Genomic DNA, 20,526 nt, shown 5'->3' with positions numbered 1-20,526 from the left:
TTGTGTGGACATCAGTTTTATCAGTGTCGATAGGGTTTTTTTGTAGGATTTTATAATCAAATCGGACAAGTGTTAAACTCTGTCTGAAGTCAAATAGGATTCCACAATCGGCCAGTTAGAATCCTTCAGGAGGACAACGATCACAACAAAGTGGGTTTAAAAAATCCACGTCAGTTGGTGCCGTGACTCGGATTCGAACCGACGTTGGTGCGGTGCTCGTGACCGGAGGTGCTTAGTCTGCCGGAGGCAGTGCCTGGAGGAACGACAAGTGCTTGAGCGAAGGTAAGGGAGAGCGCTCTCAGCAGGTAACGCATTTCGAACAAAGAAAAGTTCATTGTCAGATAATTTTATTGAGAGAAAGAAGAGGATCCGGCAGAGGGAGTCCGTTTTAAAGTAAACAATAAGTACTGTATTGTTTTAGAAAAGTGCTGGAGAAGAAGAAGAGTCAGATGACAAGAAGAGGCTCGTTAAGGAGCCAGACACGTAATTAAATGGGAATGATGAAGCGACATGCCACATGTTTGCATTGATACGGACCGGCTATGAGAGAGATGGCCGAGGACACGGCTGAGACGCCGAGATAGGGTTAAAATAGATAAATATTATAAGTTACCTGTTTGTAAGAGTTATAAGAGTTACTTTTTGTTCATTGAACTCACTGGAAGTTTGTTGGCAGTGAGGTTGTTATATTATATTGTGTGGAGGTTTTACGGATTTGTAAATGCAATGATTTGCACGAAACGTTTTGTGGAGTGCAGGAGATGATTAACCAGCTGGGAGCATGGTGGGTGATTTGCATTGAGATGCATGTGTTACTGAGAGTAAAAAATGAAACTTGTGCGATTCCAATATTCACTGCAATGAAACGTGTTCTGTTGGGATTTTGACGATATTTTAACTCGTGCTGAGTTGAGCTGTGGGTTTGTTTGAAATGGCATGTTATACATTCTTTGCGTTGCATTTCCACGCGAAGGTCGCAAACTACACTGTGTGAGACCCCCTCCACTCGATCTGTGGGGGGTGGCATATCTTTACACTGAGTCTTTGTTCGAGCCTTTGCTTTAGGTGTGAAATTCGATTCATATGCAGATTCAAGAGGATGAGATAGAAATGTGATTGGTATTTGTCACGTGATCACACGCGAGTCTATTAGATGCAATGCTGTTTAGTGTATGTGTTGAAGCCATGACAGAGTAATGCAAACTGTGGGTTTTGCCTGTCAAGAGTTTTTTTTCCTTTTTCTTCCCACTGGATGTGAAGAGAACTTCCTGTTCCTTGTTCCTTGGTGTTTGTGGTGCGCCCTCTCTACTGAATGTTTAAAGTGAACTCCATTTAGGAAAAAGTGTTGAAGTTTTATTTTACAATCATCGGGATTTTGAATAAATTGTGAAATAACAATTGCGAATGTGGATATACTGTATGTGATTTAAATGTAGAAACGTGATTTGGAATGATTTTAATGATTTGATGTTTAGCACGTGGGGCAATTCACAGATAATTGATGATTCCCTCGGATGGACGTTGAAATATTGTTTTATTCGTCTGCGAATGTTGAGGTTACCTGAACTTGTGCTGGGAAGGCAATGGCAAACAACCCAGTGTAACCCTTTGATCGATTCAGTCAAGGTAAATTCATGATTTAATTTGATAGATGCTGAAGATTTAATTTTTCATTTATGGATTTTAAAAGGAAATATTTTGTTTTTACCAAAAAGTTGTTTAAGAGAGTGGATGTTAATTAGTCTGAAGTTTAAGATGCTTTTCTAAAAAAGGGATAAAGATTGTGGAGGGTGAAGCTGCATGTGTAGACAGAGTGTTTGAGCTGCAATATAAATGATATTCGCCTGATAACAGATTTGACAAGTGATTTGACAATTTTTGAACAACTGTTTAAAATGATTTATTTGTTTTGATAAAGGAAAATGGATTCGTAATTGAGAAGGTCGGAGGAAGTGATAGATGGTTTGTGAATGTGAGTTGGAAAAATGGCAGCATGTTTGCTGTTTTGGTGAGAGAGAAGTGGACAGATGGAGAAATGTCAGAGATTTAAAATGTCGATGGAAATAGCAAATGAGATGGATGTTTTGAGTATACGGACAACTGGGATTTCAGTATATTTTAGCAATGTGTTTTGGGAAATAACAAGGAAAGGGATTAAAATATTGATATGACATATAATGCAAGTTAAATGCTTATATAAGAATCTTTGTTAGTCTTGTAGAACTACATGTGCCCATGACGTTTATTGATTGGTGTTTAATTGATGCTTTGTTTGTTTCGGAGTGTTGGAAGCAGTCTTTGAAGCAATGTACGATTTCATCTAAATGAAGCTTCCACACAAAGATTGGACGATGGGAGAACCCAGATTTGGGTGATTGAGCATTCAACACATGATTATGCCTCCCCTTCCTGAGGAGATAAGATGGAGCAATGTGGGAAAAGAAAGAAAAACCCACTGAGGAGAAGGTTGAGCAAAGTCTTAACGTCGGCGTTGTGTGGTGCCTGCATGGAGGAATGTTCTCAGCCACACTCTCGATTGCCGCTCTGCAAATACATCATGAACTTGCTGTGGTCACTTCAATGTACGACAGGCCTGGAATTCCACACTGCGCTCCTTCAACCCAGTGTCCGGCCCAAACTTGTACTTGCCCACATCTACCTTCTCCTCAGCTCAAGGAGTGCTTCGATTGTGTTTCCCGTTGGGTGCCGCTCTTTCCACACCCTGACCTGTTTATCTTCTGACTTCGGGTAGCATGTTTCCAATGTGTGACACATGCTGATGAACAGGCCATAAATTAAATGGAAACTCACTCATTTTCTGACATGAGCACTCGCTGCCATTGTTGATTGAACTTGAATAATGGAAATCTTTTCTCCTTCAGGAATGGGACATGGTAATCATGTGTAAGAAAAATGATTCAAATTTTCCTTAAAAAAAAAAACGGGGGAGTGTGGGGGAAAAATTTATATTAATGTATTTTAAATGGTAACAAATGGAGTTTCAGAAATGTAACTTTTATGCTGCAAATTGAATTGGCTGTCATTTCTGGCCAAAAGACTTTTGCCATAAATGATAAGAAATGTGTTGTTCTGGAGCAGAGTGACCGAGCTGATAAATGAACCTTTGCTTAGAAAATGTACAAAGTGGCTTTTCGTCTAAAGGACACGTCTACAGTCTGGGTGAATATCCCCCAACCTCTCTCTCATGGAAGTATAAAATGCTTTGAAATCTAAAAGTTTGGAGGACGAGCACGTGAGGAAGTATAGTTTCTCAGTGGCTCGTACTCCTTGGAACTGACCAAGTACCAAGTTAAAATAAAACTCTCTGATGTAATGTAGAAGTGAATTGAATCGGGTTGGTCTAACTGTTAACTAAAGTAAGAATAAATGAAATAGAACCAAATAATATTGCAATCAATGGGGATTTTTAAGTTCATTGTACAAGGGTGAGAAGTGTATGGTGTATAATTAGGAAATAAATTGTTTCACAAGGAAGGACTTGTGTGGACATCAGTTTTATCAGTGTCGATAGGGTTTTTTTGTAGGATTTTATAATCAAATCGGACAAGTGTTAAACTCTGTCTGAAGTCAAATAGGATTCCACAATCGGCCAGTTAGAATCCTTCAGGAGGACAACGATCACAACAAAGTGGGTTTAAAAAATCCACGTCAGTTGGTGCCGTGACTCGGATTCGAACCAACGTTGGTGCGGTGCTCGTGACCGGAGGTGCTTAATCTGCCGGAGGCAGTCTCTGGAGGAACGACAAGTGCTTGAGCGAAGGTAAGGGAGAGCGCTCTCAGCAGGTAACGCATTTCGAACAAAGAAAAGTTCATTGTCAGATAATTTTATTGAGAGAAAGAAGAGGATCCGGCAGAGGGAGTCCGTTTTAAAGTAAACAATAAGTACTGTATTGTTTTAGAAAAGTGCTGGAGAAGAAGAGGAGTCAGATGACAAGAAGAGGCTCGTTAAGGAGCCAGACGCGTAATTAAATGGGCATGATGAAGCGACATGCCACATGTTTGCATTGATACGGACCGGCTATGAGAGAGATGGCCGAGGACACGGCTGAGACGCCGAGATAGGGTTAAAATTGATAAATATTATAAGTTACCTGTTTGTAAGAGTTATAAGAGTTACTTTTTGTTCATTGAACTCACTGGAAGTTTGTTGGCAGTGAGGTTGTTATATTATATTGTGTGGAGGTTTTACGGATTTGTAAATGCAATGATTTGCACGAAACGTTTTGTGGAGTGCAGGAGATGATTAACCAGCTGGGAGCATGGTGGGTGATTTGCATTGAGATGCATGTGTTACTGAGAGTAAAAAATGAAACTTGTGCGATTGCAATATTCACTGCAATGAAACGTGTTCTGTTGGGATTTTGACGATATTTTAACTCGTGCTGAGTTGAGCTGTGGGTTTGTTTGAAATGGCATGTTATACATTCTTTGCGTTGCATTTCCACGCGAAGGTCGCAAACTACACTGTGTGAGACCCCCTCCACTCGATCTGTGGGGGGTGGCATATCTTTACACTGAGTCTTTGTTCAAGCCTTTGCTTTTGGTGTGAAATTCGATTCATATGCAGATTCAAGAGGATGAGATAGAAATGTGATTGGTATTTGTCACGTGATCACACGCGAGTCTATTAGATGCAATGCTGTTTAGTGTATGTGTTGAAGCCATGACAGAGTAATGCAAACTGTGGGTTTTGCCTGTCAAGAGTTTTTTTTCCTTTTTCTTCCCACTGGATGTGAAGAGAACTTCCTGTTCCTTGTTCCTTGGTGTTTGTGGTGCGCCCTCTCTACTGAATGTTTAAAGTGAAGTCCATTTAGGAAAAAGTGTTGAAGTTTTATTTTACAATCATCGGGATTTTGAATAAATTGTGAAATAACAATTGCGAATGTGGATATACTGTATGTGATTTAAATGTAGAAACGTGATTTGGAATGATTTTAATGATTTGATGTTTAGCACGTGGGGCAATTCACAGATAATTGATGATTCCCTCGGATGGACGTTGAAATATTGTTTTATTCGTCTGCGAATGTTGAGGTTACCTGAACTTGTGCTGGGAAGGCAATGGCAAACAACCCAGTGTAACCCTTTGATCGATTCAGTCAAGGTAAATTCATGATTTAATTGGATCAATGCTGAAGATTTATTTTTTCATTTATGGATTTTAAAAGGAAATATTTTGTTTTGACCAAAAAGTTGTTTAAGAGAGTTTGGATGTTTATTAGTCTGAAGTTTAAGATGCTTTTCTAAAAAAGGGATAAAGATTGTGGAGGGTGAAGCTGCATGTGTAGACAGAGTGTTTGAGCTGCAATATAAGTGATATTCGCCTGATAACAGATTTGACAAGTGATTTGACAATTTTTGAACAACTGTTTAAAATGATTTATTTGTTTTGATAAAGGAAAATGGATTCTTAATTGAGAAGGTCGGAGGAAGTGATAGATGGTTTGTGAATGTGAGTTGGAAAAATGGCAGCATGTTTGCTGTTTTGGTGAGAGAGAAGTGGACAGATGGAGAAATGTCAGAGATTTAAAATGTCGATGGAAATAGCAAATGAGATGGATGTTTTGAGTATACGGACAACTGGGATTTCAGTATATTTTAGCAATGTGTTTTGGGAAATAACAAGGAAAGGGATTAAAATATTGATATGACATATAATGCAAGTTAAATGCTTCCATAACAATCTTTGTTAGTCTTGTAGAACTACATGTGCCCATGACGTTTATTGATTGGTGTTTAATTGATGCTTTGTTTGTTTCGGAGTGTTGGAAGCAGTCTTTGAAGCAATGTACAATTTCATCTAAATGAAGCTTCCACACAAAGATTGGACGATGGGAGAACCCAGATTTGGGTGATTGAGCATTCAACACATGATTATGCCTCCCCTTCCTGAGGAGATAAGATGGAGCAATGTGGGAAAAGAAAGAAAAACCCACTGAGGAGAAGGTTGAGCAAAGTCTTAACGTCGGCGTTGTGTGGTGCCTGCGTGGAGGAATGTTCTCAGCCACACTCTCGATTGCCGCTCTGCAAATACATCATGAACTTGCTGTGGTTGCTTCAATGTACGACAGGCCTGGAATTCCACACTGTGCTCCTTCAACCCAGTGTCCGGCCCAAACTTGTACTTGCCCACATCTACCTTCTCCTCAGCTCAAGGAGTGCTTCGATTGTGTTTCCCGTTGGGTGCCGCTCCATCCACACCCTGACCTGTTTATCTTCTGACTTCGGGTAGCATGTTTCCAATGTGTGACACATGCTGATGAACAGGCCATAAATCAAATGGAAACACACTCATTTTCTGACATGAGCACTCGCTGCCATTGTTGATTGAACTTGAATAATGGAAATCTTTTCTCCTTCAGGAATGGGACATGGTAATCATGTGTAAGAAAAAATTTTCAAATTTTCCTTAAAAAAAAAATGGGGGAGTGTGGGGGAAAAATTTATATTAATGTATTTTAAATGGTAACAAATGGAGTTTCAGAAATGTAACTTTTATGCTGCAAATTGAATTGGCTGTCATTTCTGGCCAAAAGACTTTTGCCCTAAATGATAAGAAATGTGTTGTTCTGGAGCAGAGTGACCGAGCTGATAAATGAACCTTTGCTTAGAAAATGTACAAAGTGGCTTTTCGTCTGAAGGACACGTCTACAGTCTGGGTGAATATCCCCCAACCTCTCTCTCTCATGGAAGTATAAAATGCTTTGAAATCTAAAAGTTTGGAGGACGAGCACGTGAGGAAGTATAGTTTCTCAGTGGCTCGTACTCCTTGGAACTGACCAAGTACCAAGTTAGAATAAAACTCTCTGATGTAATGTAGAAGTGAATTGAATCGGGTTGGTCTAACTGTTAACTAAAGTAAGAATAAATGAAATGGAACCAAATAATATTGCAATCAATGGGGATTTTTAAGTTCATTGTACAAGGGTGAGAAGTGTATGGTGTATAATTAGGAAATAAATTGTTTCACAAGGAAGGACTTGTGTGGACATCAGTTTTATCAGTGTCGATAGGGTTTTTTTTGTAGGATTTTATAATCAAATCGGACAAGCGTTAAACTCTGTCTGAAGTCAAATAGGATTCCACAATCGGCCAGTTAGAATCCTTCAGGAGGACAATGATCACAACAAAGTGGGTTTAAAAAATCCACGTCACAGTCAAATCTCTTACAACCTCAAACCAGTCAAATCTCCAACAACCTCAAACCAGTCAAATCTTTTACAACTACAAACCAGTCAAATCTCTTACAACCTCAAACCAGTCAAATCTCTTACAACCACAAACCAGTCAAATCTCTTGCAACCTCAAACCAGTCTAATCTCTTACAACCTCAAACCAGTCAAATCTCTTACAACCTCAAACCAGTCAAATCTCTTACAACCACAAACCAGTCAAATCTCTAACAACCACAAACCAGTCAAATCTCTTACAACTACAAACCAGTCAAATCTCTTACAACCTCAAACCAGTCAAATCTCTTACAACCTCAAACCAGTCAAATCTCTTACAACCACAAACCAGTCAAATCTCTTACAACCACAAACCAGTCAAATCTATTACAACCACAAACCAGTCAAATCTCTTACAACCTCAAACCAGTCAAATCTTTTACAACTACAAACCAGTCAAATCTTTTACAACTACAAACCAGTCAAATCTCTTACAACCTCAAACCAGTCAAATCTTTTACAACTACAAACCAGTCAAATCTTTTACAACTACAAACCAGTCAAATCTCTTACAACCTCAAACCAGTCAAATCTTTTACAACTACAAACCAGTCAAATCTTTTACAACTACAAACCAGTCAAATTTCTTACAACCTCAAACCAGTCAAATCTCTTACAACCTCAAACCAGTCAAATCTCTTACAACCTCAAACCAGTCAAATCTCTTACAACCTCAAACCAGTCAAATCTCTTACAACCACAAACCAGTCAAATCTCTTACAACCACAAACCAGTCAAATCTCTAACAACTACAAACCAGTCAAATCTCTTACAACCTCAAACCAGTCAAATCTCTTACAACCTCAAACCAGTCAAATCTCTTACAACCACAAACCAGTCAAATCTTTTACAACTACAAACCAGTCAAATCTTTTACAACTACAAACCAGTCAAATCTCTTACAACCTCAAACCAGTCAAATCTCTTACAACCACAAACCAGTCAAATCTCTTACAACTACAAACCAGTCAAATCTCTTACAACCTCAAACCAGTCAAATCTCTTACAACCTCAAACCAGTCAAATCTTTTACAACTACAAACCAGTCAAATTTCTTACAACCTCAAACCAGTCAAATCTTTTACAACTACAAACCAGTCAAATCTCTTACAACCTCAAACCAGTCAAATCTTTTACAACTACAAACCAGTCAAATCTCTTACAACCTCAAACCAGTCAAATCTCTTACAACCACAAACCAGTCAAATCTCTTACAACCTCAAACCAGTCAAATCTCTTACAACTACAAACCAGTCAAATCTCTTACAACCTCAAACCAGTCAAATCTCTTACAACCACAAACCAGTCAAATCTCTTACAACCTCAAACCAGTCAAATCTCTTACAACCTCAAACCAGTCAAATCTCTTACAACCACAAACCAGTCAAATCTTTTACAACTACAAACCAGTCAAATCTTTTACAACTACAAACCAGTCAAATCTCTTACAACCTCAAACCAGTCAAATCTCTTACAACCACAAACCAGTCAAATCTCTTACAACTACAAACCAGTCAAATCTCTTACAACCTCAAACCAGTCAAATCTCTTACAACCTCAAACTAGTCAAATCTTTTACAACTACAAACCAGTCAAATTTCTTACAACCTCAAACCAGTCAAATCTTTTACAACTACAAACCAGTCAAATCTCTTACAACCTCAAACCAGTCAAATCTCTTACAACCACAAACCAGTCAAATCTCTTACAACCTCAAACCAGTCAAATCTCTTACAACTACAAACCAGTCAAATCTCTTACAACCACAAACCAGTCAAATCAAAGTTTAAGTGGTGGCAAGCGAGTTCCGACTCTTATGACGCCAGAAACTCGAACGGGCGGGGCTCGGGAGGAGGAACGCCAATCTGCACGCAGGCCCCGCCCAATGACGTGCACATTCTCGAAGCTTCCAGGCCGGTCTTAAAAAAGAGCAAACCCTGGAGCGTTTGCTCGAAGCTCCTTTCAACGGTCGGTTGAGGCTCTTTCATCATTCGTGGAGACTCTTTTCAATGGTCGTTTGCACTTTCGACATCGTTTTATTTGCTCGACTCTTTCAACAGTTGTTTACGGACACCCTGAGGTACGACGTCAATGGGCGTCGGACACTGTTCCCCGAGGCTGCGAGGGCGGGCGGAGCTGAGGGTGTGAGGGGCGGACGGAGCCGAGGCTGTGAGGAGCGGGCGGAGCCGAGGCTGTGAGAAGGTGGGCGGAGCCGAGGGTGTGAGGGGCGGGCGGAGCCGAGGCTGTGAGAAGGTGGGCGGAGCCGAGGGTGCGAGGGGCGGGCGGAGCCGAGGGTGTGAGGTGTGGGCGTAGCCGAGGCTGCGAGGAGCGGGCGGAGCCGAGGGTGCGAGGAGCGGGCGGAGCCGAGGGTGCGAGGAGTTGGGCAGAGCCGAGGCTGCGAGGAGTTGGGCGGAGCCGAGGCTGCGAGGAGTTGGGCGGAGCCGAGGGTGTGAGGAGTTGGGCGGAGCCGAGCCGATTCATACGACTGAAACCAAGCTACACTACAGACACAACTGGTAGGATCGCACACTTGGTCTATCCCGCCACACATCTTTTCTGCTGCACCTTTCTCAGTTTCCCTTTTCAAATACACACACACACACACACACACACACACACACACACACACACACACACACACACACACACACACACACACACACACACACACACACACACACACACACACACACCTCAGTCTTTCTTCCCACTTCTCTCCCTCAGCGTTGAATAGCAGTTGTGAATGTTGGGCCCATGTGCTGTGATAGTGGTAGGTAAGGCGCTTGTTACCTCCACCACCGAAGTTGAAGGAGGTTATTTTTCTCACCCCTTTCTGTCTGTTTGTCTATGTGCAGGATTTCTGAAGAAGTTGTGGATGTATTCCGATGAAATTTGGTGGCAGGTTCGGTGTGTCACAAGGACGAACTGGTTAGATTTGGGTGAAGATCCAGATCCAGATACTAGACTTTTAAAAGTGATTCTTCACCAATGAGGGATAAGGCCAAAAACATGAAACAGCACGATATCTCAAAAAAGTTGTGGACGGATTCAGAGGAAACTTGGTGGCCAGGTTGGGTGTGTCGGAAGGGTGAATTGATTCAATTTTGGTGAAGATCCGAATCCTGATTTGGAGACGAGAATAATTTAATTTTAAAAGTGATTCTTCTCTATTGAGAGATGGGGGACAAAAAGGACATCGCACTGTATAGCATGATATTTCAAAAATGTATTGTGCCCGATATGTTCTCATGGATCAGGCATTTCGTGGCAGAGGTATGTGCTCTACCGAGGGCCCTTCTAGTTAAGTTTGCTCTGTGTCTCTTTTCTCTTTCTTTGATCTCATTGCTGTACAAATTGCTGAACCCTCATTACACCCCATGCCTTTAAAATCCTTATATTCCCTCCCCCCTCTTTTTGCTGCTCCCCACTTGTATAAATAAAGCTGTTGTTGTTGAATCTATTTCCGATCAGCCCATGTCCGTCTTTTCCACCATTGGTCTCGCATTGTCTGCACGTAGATCGCTTGGGAGGTTGAGATTCCCAACGGTTCGGTTTGCACGTTCCGGCGTGTGTTGGCGGTTCATCACTAAATAAGGTGAGTAGCACATTTGCCGAGGGTGCGTTCCCCAGTCAGGAGGCCATGGGACTCGCAGTAAGACGGTTGTTCGACAAATGGACACTCGGACTCATCTCGCTCAATCGGCATTCGTAGTTGCATCGCAACCAACCGTGGAGTGAAATTATTCACTCCCAGTGGCCTCACGTCTGGGTGAGTTCGAGAGAAACCGGGATACTTCCCTCTCATAGTAGGCTTGAGCCCCCGAGACTGCAACAATATGTATTTGTAAACTGTCAAGTTGGACGATTGTTATGTATTTTTTGGTATTAATTTGGATTTTCCAGTTGATAAAAGTTTGTTTTTGTGAAAAACATCAATCTGTGCTACTCGTTGTCTCATCCTCTTTTTCAGATAGCAAAACATCCAGAGTAGATGAATTGGACGATTGTGGCAAAATCATCACAAGCCGTCATTGTGACTCAAATGATATCAAGTGTTGAGGTGAAATATAATACAAATGGACAATGGCAGAATGGTGTCTCTGAGTGATTAACTTCATATCACCATTAAGTACCAGAAGAGAGCAAACTGTATCCGGCATATGTATATTGTTCATGCAAAATAAAATAGATTCTTAATGTCACTCCATCTCTCCCCTGTTGAAGATAGACATCCATATTCGGCTTGTTGACGTATTGAAGATAATACCAATGTAAGTTCAGAAAGAATGTTCATGAAGGTCATTGGAGTCAATATCATTGATTTAATGGTCGAAATATCCAATCTACAGTTACTGGAGTGGTTATCAAGTGAGACGTGCAGTTAAAATTCAACTTCAACTTTTGCAATGAGAGTTTTCACAGAATTTCTCCTGCGAATCAGCAGATCAGGCATCGACATCAAGAGTTCAAAACTTCCAGAGAAACATTCACAGTGACCAACACTGGAAACAAACACAACGTTGCACGAGTTAACATTCTTCTTGAGCAAATAAAACACATCTTCGATAAGAGGCTGATAAAACACAAACACAAGATACCAACTTTTTGGACGACTTGATCAGAAAGTTCTCGAACTGTTTCGTTGTGCAGAAGCATACCCTTTTCTCACAAGGCTGTTTACAAGTACTTTCGGCTTCTCTAAGAGTTTTTTTAGTCGTTTAAATCTACAATCCTTATCTGAGAGTCATGAAATACGTCCAGGCCGCCCCAATTTACTTCATTACTTGGGGTTGCTGTGCATGTGCGCCGAGCAATCTGGGGCGGATTGCATCTTCTTGAAAGTCGCGTATTCACGCAAATGTGATCTATTGCTTCGCTCTTGTGGTACGTGACAGACTTCACCTGGAAACCATGTTCTGTTCAAGTGATCAATAATTCTGATTTTCTGTCTGACATATACAAAGGTGGAAGGTATGGATCAGCATGATTGTCATGGGCATGCTTCATGTTGTCTCCTCTTTCCTCCAGTTTCCCCCTTTCCTTGAGTTGTCTGAAGAAGGGACAGATTAAGGGTGCCTTTGGCCCTGGGCAGAAACCCGACCATGGGGCCTTCCGACTCCCCCTTCACATTCCGTCGTAATAGACATTAGTGAGCTAAGTCACAGTGCATTACGTTAAAGGGGAAATCGAATCCAAATTTTATTTTCTGAAAACCATTGAAAATCATTCATCACCATCTAATTTGAAGGAAAAAATTTCTTTGAATTTTTATTGCCAATCACAAAGGGCCAACAAAAGTCCGAAAGTGTCGATATTCGATTTTGTGACTTTTGTTCCTCATGGATAGGCAGTCATTTGTGTAATGTTTCATCTTGATCTTTTCAGAGAAGAAGATTTTTGAAGGTTTAAAAAAAAACAAAAAAACAATATTGCTGCTGAATCACTTGACTGATGACGTCTTCATTATTTTTTTTCTGCGGACCATTTTATTTTATTTTTTTATTTTCAGATGAGCTAAATTTTAGATGACCCTCTAAAATTTTCATACTGATCAGATGTGGCGTTCTACATATGCAATTATGACATCATAACGAGGGCACCTATGACATCATTAAAATATCACACATTTCCCATGAGGAGTACTTGCTATGTGTCAAGTTTCAATTTTTTCCTTGGTGCGGTTTCAGAGATACAGAGATCCAAAATCTTTCCGTTTTTTCCAATATGGCTGCCACACCACGTAACTTATGACGTCATAATTATAATTGACATGTTCCACATGAGTGGTTGCACCAATGGTGAAAATTTCGTCTCAATCCGACAAGCGGTTGCGGACAAAAACACGAAAGTTCTGTGCGGACAAACAAAACGGACGCAATGCAATACCCTCTCCGAATCTATCAGAGGGAAATGACAAAAACAAAACCTGAACAATAAAATAAACACATTGTTATAAAACTGATGAATTTAAGATTTGATATAGATAACAGATACTGTGTACAACTAGGAAGAACAGGTCAACAAATTCCACCATCCCTCCTCAAAACACACCTCGAATTGAGATGTTTAAAAAAAAAAAAAACCCAAATGTTTCGGTGACCTTGGAAACAATTCACCAATGAATTGTTCTGCTCTCAACCAATCACAGCAGTGTTTCCTGAGCCCTAACTTGAATGAACCTGAATGCCATTTCAGCATGTTCCGATATCACAGAACATTTTCTTATCTGTGACTAAGTTTCCATGAATGAAACAAATTTATTCACTGTTAATATTTTCCTGATTTCGATGTCAGAGCAAACAATCCTTGTTGTATAAGGATGGGAACACGTAAACACCATCACATTCCACCACCACAACTGAGCTCAGTGAAAGCAGTTTCATCATCTCCCTTATCTCCACCCTGTGTTTCTCCAGCCAAGTTGGACCTTCATAAACAACATTTCTTCCAACAAGAGTCAGTGCGGTGCGAGAACGAGTTGTTCTCTCTCTCTCTCTCTCTCTCTCTCTCTCTCTCTCTCTCTCTCTCTCTCTCTCTCTCTCTCTCTCTCTCTCTCTCTCTCTCTCTCTCTCTCTCTCTCTCTCTCTCTCTCTCTCTCTCTCTCTCTCTCTGTCTCTCTTTCTCTCTCTCTCTCTCTCTCTCTGTGTCTCTCTCTCTCTGTCTCTCTCTCTGTCTCTCTCTCTCTCTCTCTCTGTCTCTCTCTCTCTCTCTCTCTCTCTCTCTGTCTCTCTCTCTGTCTCTCTCTCTCTCTCTCTCTCTCTCTCTCTCCATCCACGATGAGGTCCTGGACCTTGATACCACTGCTGTTGATTGTCTGCTTGGAGATTAGTAGCTGCACTGCAAAGCCAGTGGTGAGTGAGGAAGACCATCTTCGGCTGGTTCTTTTCTCTGTGTTGGAGGGTTAGAATATTTTATCGATGTTCCTTATTGGCAGATCTTGGTTCTGGTGAAAATATTTTTGAAATTGATAAACAAGTGGAGAATGGTTGTGCAGGTAGATAAGAGAGTGGGTATTACAGAGATCATTGTGGGTGGTTTTATGAATGTGTACCAGGACAGGAGTGGAGACCGGTGAGGTTGACAGGGTGGAGGTATAGGATTCCCCAAACTTGTATTCACGATCATGTGGATTGTTTGGTTTGCCATGAAACAGTCGGTTGGAAATAAAATCCCACAAGTTTGTCGAGCAGATGAGGTTGGTGTTATGATCTAAGAGTTTCTGGGGTTGTGGTTCAATACAGAGACATTACATGGAGATTCTTGAACAAAACCAGTGACTTCTCACTATGACATTGTTACAAATTGACCAAGGAAGCTAAAACTTTCAGGGATTAATGACAGCACCCTAAAGTTGTTCCTCTTGCAAGTTTCTTTTAATTCCATCGTTTTGAAAAAAACGTTTTTTTTTTCTTCCTTTGGGTGGAGGAACGTCACATCTGCTGGAATTCACCCTCCCTATTTCTCTCCCTTTCCCTCTCTCCCCCTCTCTCTGCCCCCCCCCACCCCCACCCCTCTCCCACCCCTAAACCTCACTCTCTCCCTCACCCTCTCTCCCACCCCCCTCCCTCACCCTCTCCTCACTCTCCCACCCCTCTGCCTCACTCTCACACCCTGCTTCCTCACCCTCCCCTTCTCCCTCTCACCCCTATCCCTCTTTCCCCTCCTTCCTCATCCCTCTCCCTCTTTCTTCCTCACTCCCTTGCTCTCCCACCCCTCTCTCTCACACTCTCCCCTCCCCTCTGTCATCCCTCTCCCTCTTTCTTTCCCACCCTCCCCTCTCTCATCCCTCTCCCTCTCCATTTCCCACCCCTCCCCTCTCCCCTCTTGCTCTCTCACTCCTCTGTCTCGATAACCCCTATCCCACCTTTCTCTCTCCCACTCCTATCCCACCCTCTCCCACCCCAATCCCCTCTCTCCCACCCATCCCTCCCACCCCTATAACTCTATCCCTCGCACCCCTTTCCCTCTCACTCCTCTTCCTCCCACCCCTATCTCTCTCCTACCTCTCTCTGACCCCTCCTCTTTCCATCCTCACCCACTCCTCTATCCTTCCCCTCCCTCCTCTCACACCTCTCTTTCTCCCCCCAAATTCAAAACGAAACCGTCGGTCCTTAACAGTCCCCTGAACAGAGGTGCAGGGGTGGAGGAGCAGGGAGAGAGAGGGAGTGAGAGAGATAGGGGTGGGAGAGAGAGGGAGAGGGGTGGGAGAGTGAAGGAGAGGGGTGGGAATTCCACGTAATGATTGAGAATATGACTTCAAGTCCTCAAACCATCTCTCTGCCCACCCTCTCCGTACCCAACACCAAGTCCTCAGCCCTCCTTCTGATCCCAAGTCCTCAACCCCCCTCCCCACTCCTCAAACCCTCTACAAAGCTTCAAACCCCTTTCTCCCAACTCTATCCCCTCTCTTCTCTGCCCCACCCCCCCCCACCATCCACACAAGCTCTCTGTCCACACTCTGCCCCCACCTCCAACTCTCTGTCCTTCCCTCCCCTTTTCTTCCCATTCTTAACAACATTACACAAAGATACAAAGAGAACTTTGGTGCAGGAGGCCATTTGGCCCATCATTTCATTTCATTCTTTTTTTAGTACTTCTGCCACTGAGGGTGAAGGAGGTAATGTTTTCACCCCTTTCTGTGTGTTCGTCTGTGCACAGAATATCTCAAAAAGTTGTGGGCGGATCCGGATGAAATTGTGAACAGGTTTGGTGTGTGTGACAAGGACAAACTGATTAGATTTTGATGAATATCCGGATCCAGCTCCAACGACCAGAAATTTTAAAGTGATTCTTCACCATTGAGAGATGGGGGCAAAAAATGATATATAGCACGAGATCTCAAAAATTTGTGGACAGATTTGGACGAAGCTTGGTGGACAGGTTGGGTGTGTCGCAAGGACGAATAGATTCGATTTTGGTAAAGATCTGAATCAGGATCTGGATACGAGAATTATTTAATTTCCAAAGTAATTCTTCACCATTGAGAGATAGTGCCAAAAAAACGATATAATTGTACTGTATAGCATGATATTTCAAAAATGTATGGGGCCCAATATGTTCTCGTGGATCAGGCCTTGCGTGGCGGAGGGATCCGCTCTACCGAGTGCCCTTCCAGTTGTCCATGTGAAACATGGACTTTTTTCTTCCACTGGCAATTCAATTCAAAAAGGGTGCATCACATCATTTTCGCATTAGCACTAAACATGTGACTGGAATTCGGCACAGATGATAGTCTCCTGTAAAACGACAGGAGCATGAAGGGGAATGCCTGAATGATTAAAACATGCCTGCGTTGTTCCCGTTCCTGTTCGGGAAGAACAATGTGAAAAGTAAATCATAACAGAATGTTAAATTCGTAATCTCTTCTCCCTTTCTTCCCGGTGTTCACAACATTCCTGCTCTGTTCATGAAGAACAATGTTAAAAAGATTTTTTTTTTTTTAAAGAAAAACCACGTTTAACCATAATCCCATGAGATTCTGTCATCTCGTGATTCTTCAGTAAAAATAGTGGTTAAGTCAGCGAGATGATAAAAAAATATATATGAGGTCCTTCGTAATGGAAAAAAAATAATATATACAACCAGAACTACTCAGACAAAGACCTTCATAATGAAATGAGTTTTACGGTCCCTGGTCGAGTAGTTTTACAGAATATTGTCGGACAGACAGACAAAACAAACAGAACAAGAAAGCGTCTCAAAATGCAAAGCCCGTCCATGTCCGCTTTGTACTCAAACTAGACTGGATGAAAACGAGTTTTAAAAAATTGTACATTTTATTAATTTGTGTTCTCCATAATCTCATAATAAAGGTTTGTTGAAGATTTGATGACAAAAGCTCTATTGGTATTAAAAAAATAAACAAGAAAAGTTATGGATCACCTCCTGGGAAGGGCCGACCTTTTCGTCACCTCCTGTGGGCACAGCCATGGATTTCCTTGGTTGGGGCAGAGTTTTCCTTGTGGAAAGAAAGAGAGAAGGGAGGAAGAGTGAGGAGGAGTGGGAGAAGGGAAGGTAGACGTGCGGTGGAGCGTCAATTATGATTCATACTTTCTCATCAAAATGACTCTGCATCGAATAACAGTGAAGATGGAAATAAAATAATTTCTGAAATCCATTTTCCACCGGTCACACGATAAATACCGTCTGGAGACAAACACCACCCAGACACGTCCGGAGACAAATGTCATTCAGAGACAAACACTGACACATCCGGGGACTAACCACCGCCCGGACATAAACAATGCACCCAGACACATGCAGAGACAAACAACTCCCGGAGACAAACACCGTCTGGACATGATCAATGTCCGGATACATCCGGGGAGAGAGAGAGAGAGACAGAGAGAGAGAGAGAGAGAGAGAGAGAGAGAGAGAGAGAGAGAGAGAGAGAGAGAGAGAGAGAGAGAGAGAGAGAGAGAGAGAGAGAGAGAGAGAGAGAGAGAGAGAGAGAGAGAGAGAGAGAGAGAGAGAGAGAGAGAGAGAGAGAGAGAGAGAGAGAGAGAGAGAGAGAGAGAGAGAGAGAGAGAGAGAGAGAGAGAGAGAGAGAGAGAGAGAGAGATAGATATATATATATATATATATATATATATGTATGTATGGGGGGAGGGGAGATAGCAGAGAAAATGTTCTGCTTTATGAACACACACACACAGACACACACACACCATATACTGTGTATATATATATATATATATATTCTATTTTTTTTAGGAATAGGCATATTGGAGTCAGTGTGATTACCGTACTGTATACAACAGGAAAAGGATTACCGTAGTAATAGGCAGATAGCACGTACTGTATACAACCCAAAAACTTTGATTAGATTTCACCCTTGTTTTGGAGGAATTTCAAGAAAGAGATTATGAAAACAACTTTGCATTACAGACGTTTCAGTGAGATGTGCATGAACATTATTCTTTATAAGCAGCGACCTATCGTCATGTGTCGGGAAGAAAAAAATTGTCAGTAATTTAGAAGATTCGTTAATACGGCAAATGACTCGGAAATCGGGTGTGATGAAATATATTTTGCTTTGAAACTCACAAAGAGAAAGCACAGAACCTTTCTAAAGGACACCTGGTTCATACAAAATAACCAATGGCTTGAGAAACAGCCACAAGTACAAAGCAACCATCACACTCTTCTCCCTCCAAGCCTCCCTCTCACCTCTCTCAAAAACTCCCCCCTCACCTTTCTCCCACCATTCACCCCCCCTCACTAATATCCTTCTCAAAGTTGCCCCCCCCTCTCTTCCACAAAGCTGCCTCCTTCCACTGCCCTCTCACCTCCATCTCCTCAAATCCTCAACTGCCTTCTTCTCCCTCTCTTGTCCCCCCCTCTCCCCCAGCACTGCAGAGCCTTTTCTCCTCCTCATCCGGCCCCCTCACCGAGCTATTCTGCAATCCCCCACACTTTCAACAACCCTCCTTACCTCCCCCCCCCTCGTCCCTTGTCCTACCCTCCCTCTTCATTAACAGTGTGGACCTCAAATATCCGGGGCCTTTGCTCACAACTTTCAGATCTTTCCATACAGGTTGCCACTGACAAACCAGACATAATCTGCCTAACAGAAACTTTCCTCTCCCAAGACGTCTCTGACTCCCAAGTATCTCTCCCCGGTTACTCCCCCCTTCGGTATGACAGACCTGAGCCTCGTCCTGGTGGAGGAGTTGCTCTCTTTATCAAAGACTCTATTCCTCACTCTCGGCTGTAAGCCTCCAAGGGAGAACTGTTTGGCCATCCGTCCAGGTAGAGGCAACCCCCCGAGACGCGACAACATGTTATGCTTAATGACCGAACATAAAAAACAAATGTCAAACAGCTGGACACGCAATAGAGTTCAAGTAATCCGCTGGCACATCTGCAAAAACTTTGATATTCCAGTTCCAGAAAATTTGTGTGAAAATGAATCAAAAGCAATCACTGAAAACATTGAAGTACTGCTCACGTACGACTTTATGATCCCATCGGACGTGAACATCGAAAACAAAGCATTGCGACCAGATATCATACTTATGTGCAAAAAAACAAACAAACAAACAAGAGAAGGCATTGCTAAGTGAGGTGTGAATACCGGTGATTTTGGACTAACGATGCAGAAATCAAGAAAATGACCAAAACACCAATACCTGAAGCATGAAGTGAAAAGATCCTGGAAGCTGAAAAATGCCAAAGTTGTACCAGTGATGAGGAAGAACCTCACGGAAATATTTAAAACCATCCCTGGGAATGTTACTACAAACGAACTACAGTTGGAAGCCATCCAGGGCTCAGTTACAATCCTGATGAGAGCCCTCGGCACGAAACTTTGAGAACAGAAAACTTCACAACTTCATCCGTGAATCGTGACCCCCTTCCCGAATTGAAGGTGGATACTTTGAGCTTGCCCTGGGAGGACTCCATTCCACATTCTGAAACCCACATATGTAGGAGAGAGGGAACAGAGAGAAGAGTAGGTGGGAAACATGGCTGGCTGGGTTTAGCATCGACGTTTCTTGCAGTAACTTTGATCCTGGCTGTGCTGTGTAAGTGAGTGTCGCTTGAAGTGCGTGCAGCAGTTAAAAGAATTGTTGTTGAATCATTTTCTGGACTTTTCTTGACCATGTACTGTTCGTACCAGTATCGCAACCTTAAAATGATGAATGATAATTACATATGAAAACACAACAGTGACTAATATTTGAATATTTTGTATCTGTTTGTGTATACAGGGCGATAGGAACAGATGGTGTCAGTGGATTCCTGGTTGTCGCACCTTTGGGGCCAAAACCATAAACGTAATAAAATAACACAAATGTCAGATTTGTAAAACTGATAATTACCATATCTGATTATCTAGTGTCGATTCATAAACTTTTCACACTTTTATTAAAATGCACCAAATACATGTTCGGTGATTTCCCAGTAGTTTCATGGAGACGGTGACATATTCTCCCCAAATGTCTGGAACACACACGTGATGTCGTGTCACGTGTTCTGGAATAATCGAAGAGTAAGCCGTTGCTGCCTCCAGAGAAGTTGTTTGGAAATTCAGAGAAGTTGTGTTGGAGGCAAAGGAAGACTTGATAGAAATGGTCTTTCGTTGTTGATGATTAAAATTTCTCATTCAGAGTTTGAAATTTCTACAATTACAGAAAATTATTTCTCTCTCCATTTTCAGATAGAACCACAGAAGGTTGAACCATTGAAGCTTGAACCCCAAAGAGAACCAGAACTTTTTGCTTCTGAACCCGTGAGTGTTTCTGCAAAACTCTTACCTTCATTCATCCTCCAA

General features: G+C 42.1%; 2 protein-coding genes across 4 annotated transcripts in view; one reads left to right on the top strand and one right to left on the bottom strand.

Moving 5' to 3' along the window:
• The window catches only part of LOC147009977 (uncharacterized), a 74,521-nt gene that overhangs the window by 30,013 nt on the left and 23,982 nt on the right, over positions 1–20,526 (bottom strand). The window lies entirely within an intron of this gene.
• LOC147009978 (uncharacterized) overlaps positions 10,705–20,526 on the top strand; it is a 32,138-nt gene continuing 22,316 nt past the window's right edge. Inside the window, exons 1-4 of one of the 3 annotated variants that reach the window (XM_085863318.1) lie at positions 10,705–10,845; positions 11,221–11,310; positions 19,964–20,029; positions 20,413–20,484. In XM_085863318.1, coding sequence (XP_085719444.1) covers positions 11,242–11,310; positions 19,964–20,029; positions 20,413–20,484 — 207 coding nt within the window. In that variant the 5' untranslated portion in view covers positions 10,705–10,845; positions 11,221–11,241. The other 2 variants (XM_085863319.1, XM_085863317.1) reach the window with 2 other exon arrangements.

Source organism: Eptatretus burgeri, chromosome 17 (genome assembly GCF_056783735.1).
Source record: "Eptatretus burgeri isolate ZD-2024b chromosome 17, Ebu_testis_v1, whole genome shotgun sequence".
Classification (NCBI taxonomy): Eukaryota; Metazoa; Chordata; class Myxini; order Myxiniformes; family Myxinidae; genus Eptatretus; species Eptatretus burgeri.
This window is presented reverse-complemented; position numbering and strand designations above follow the sequence as displayed.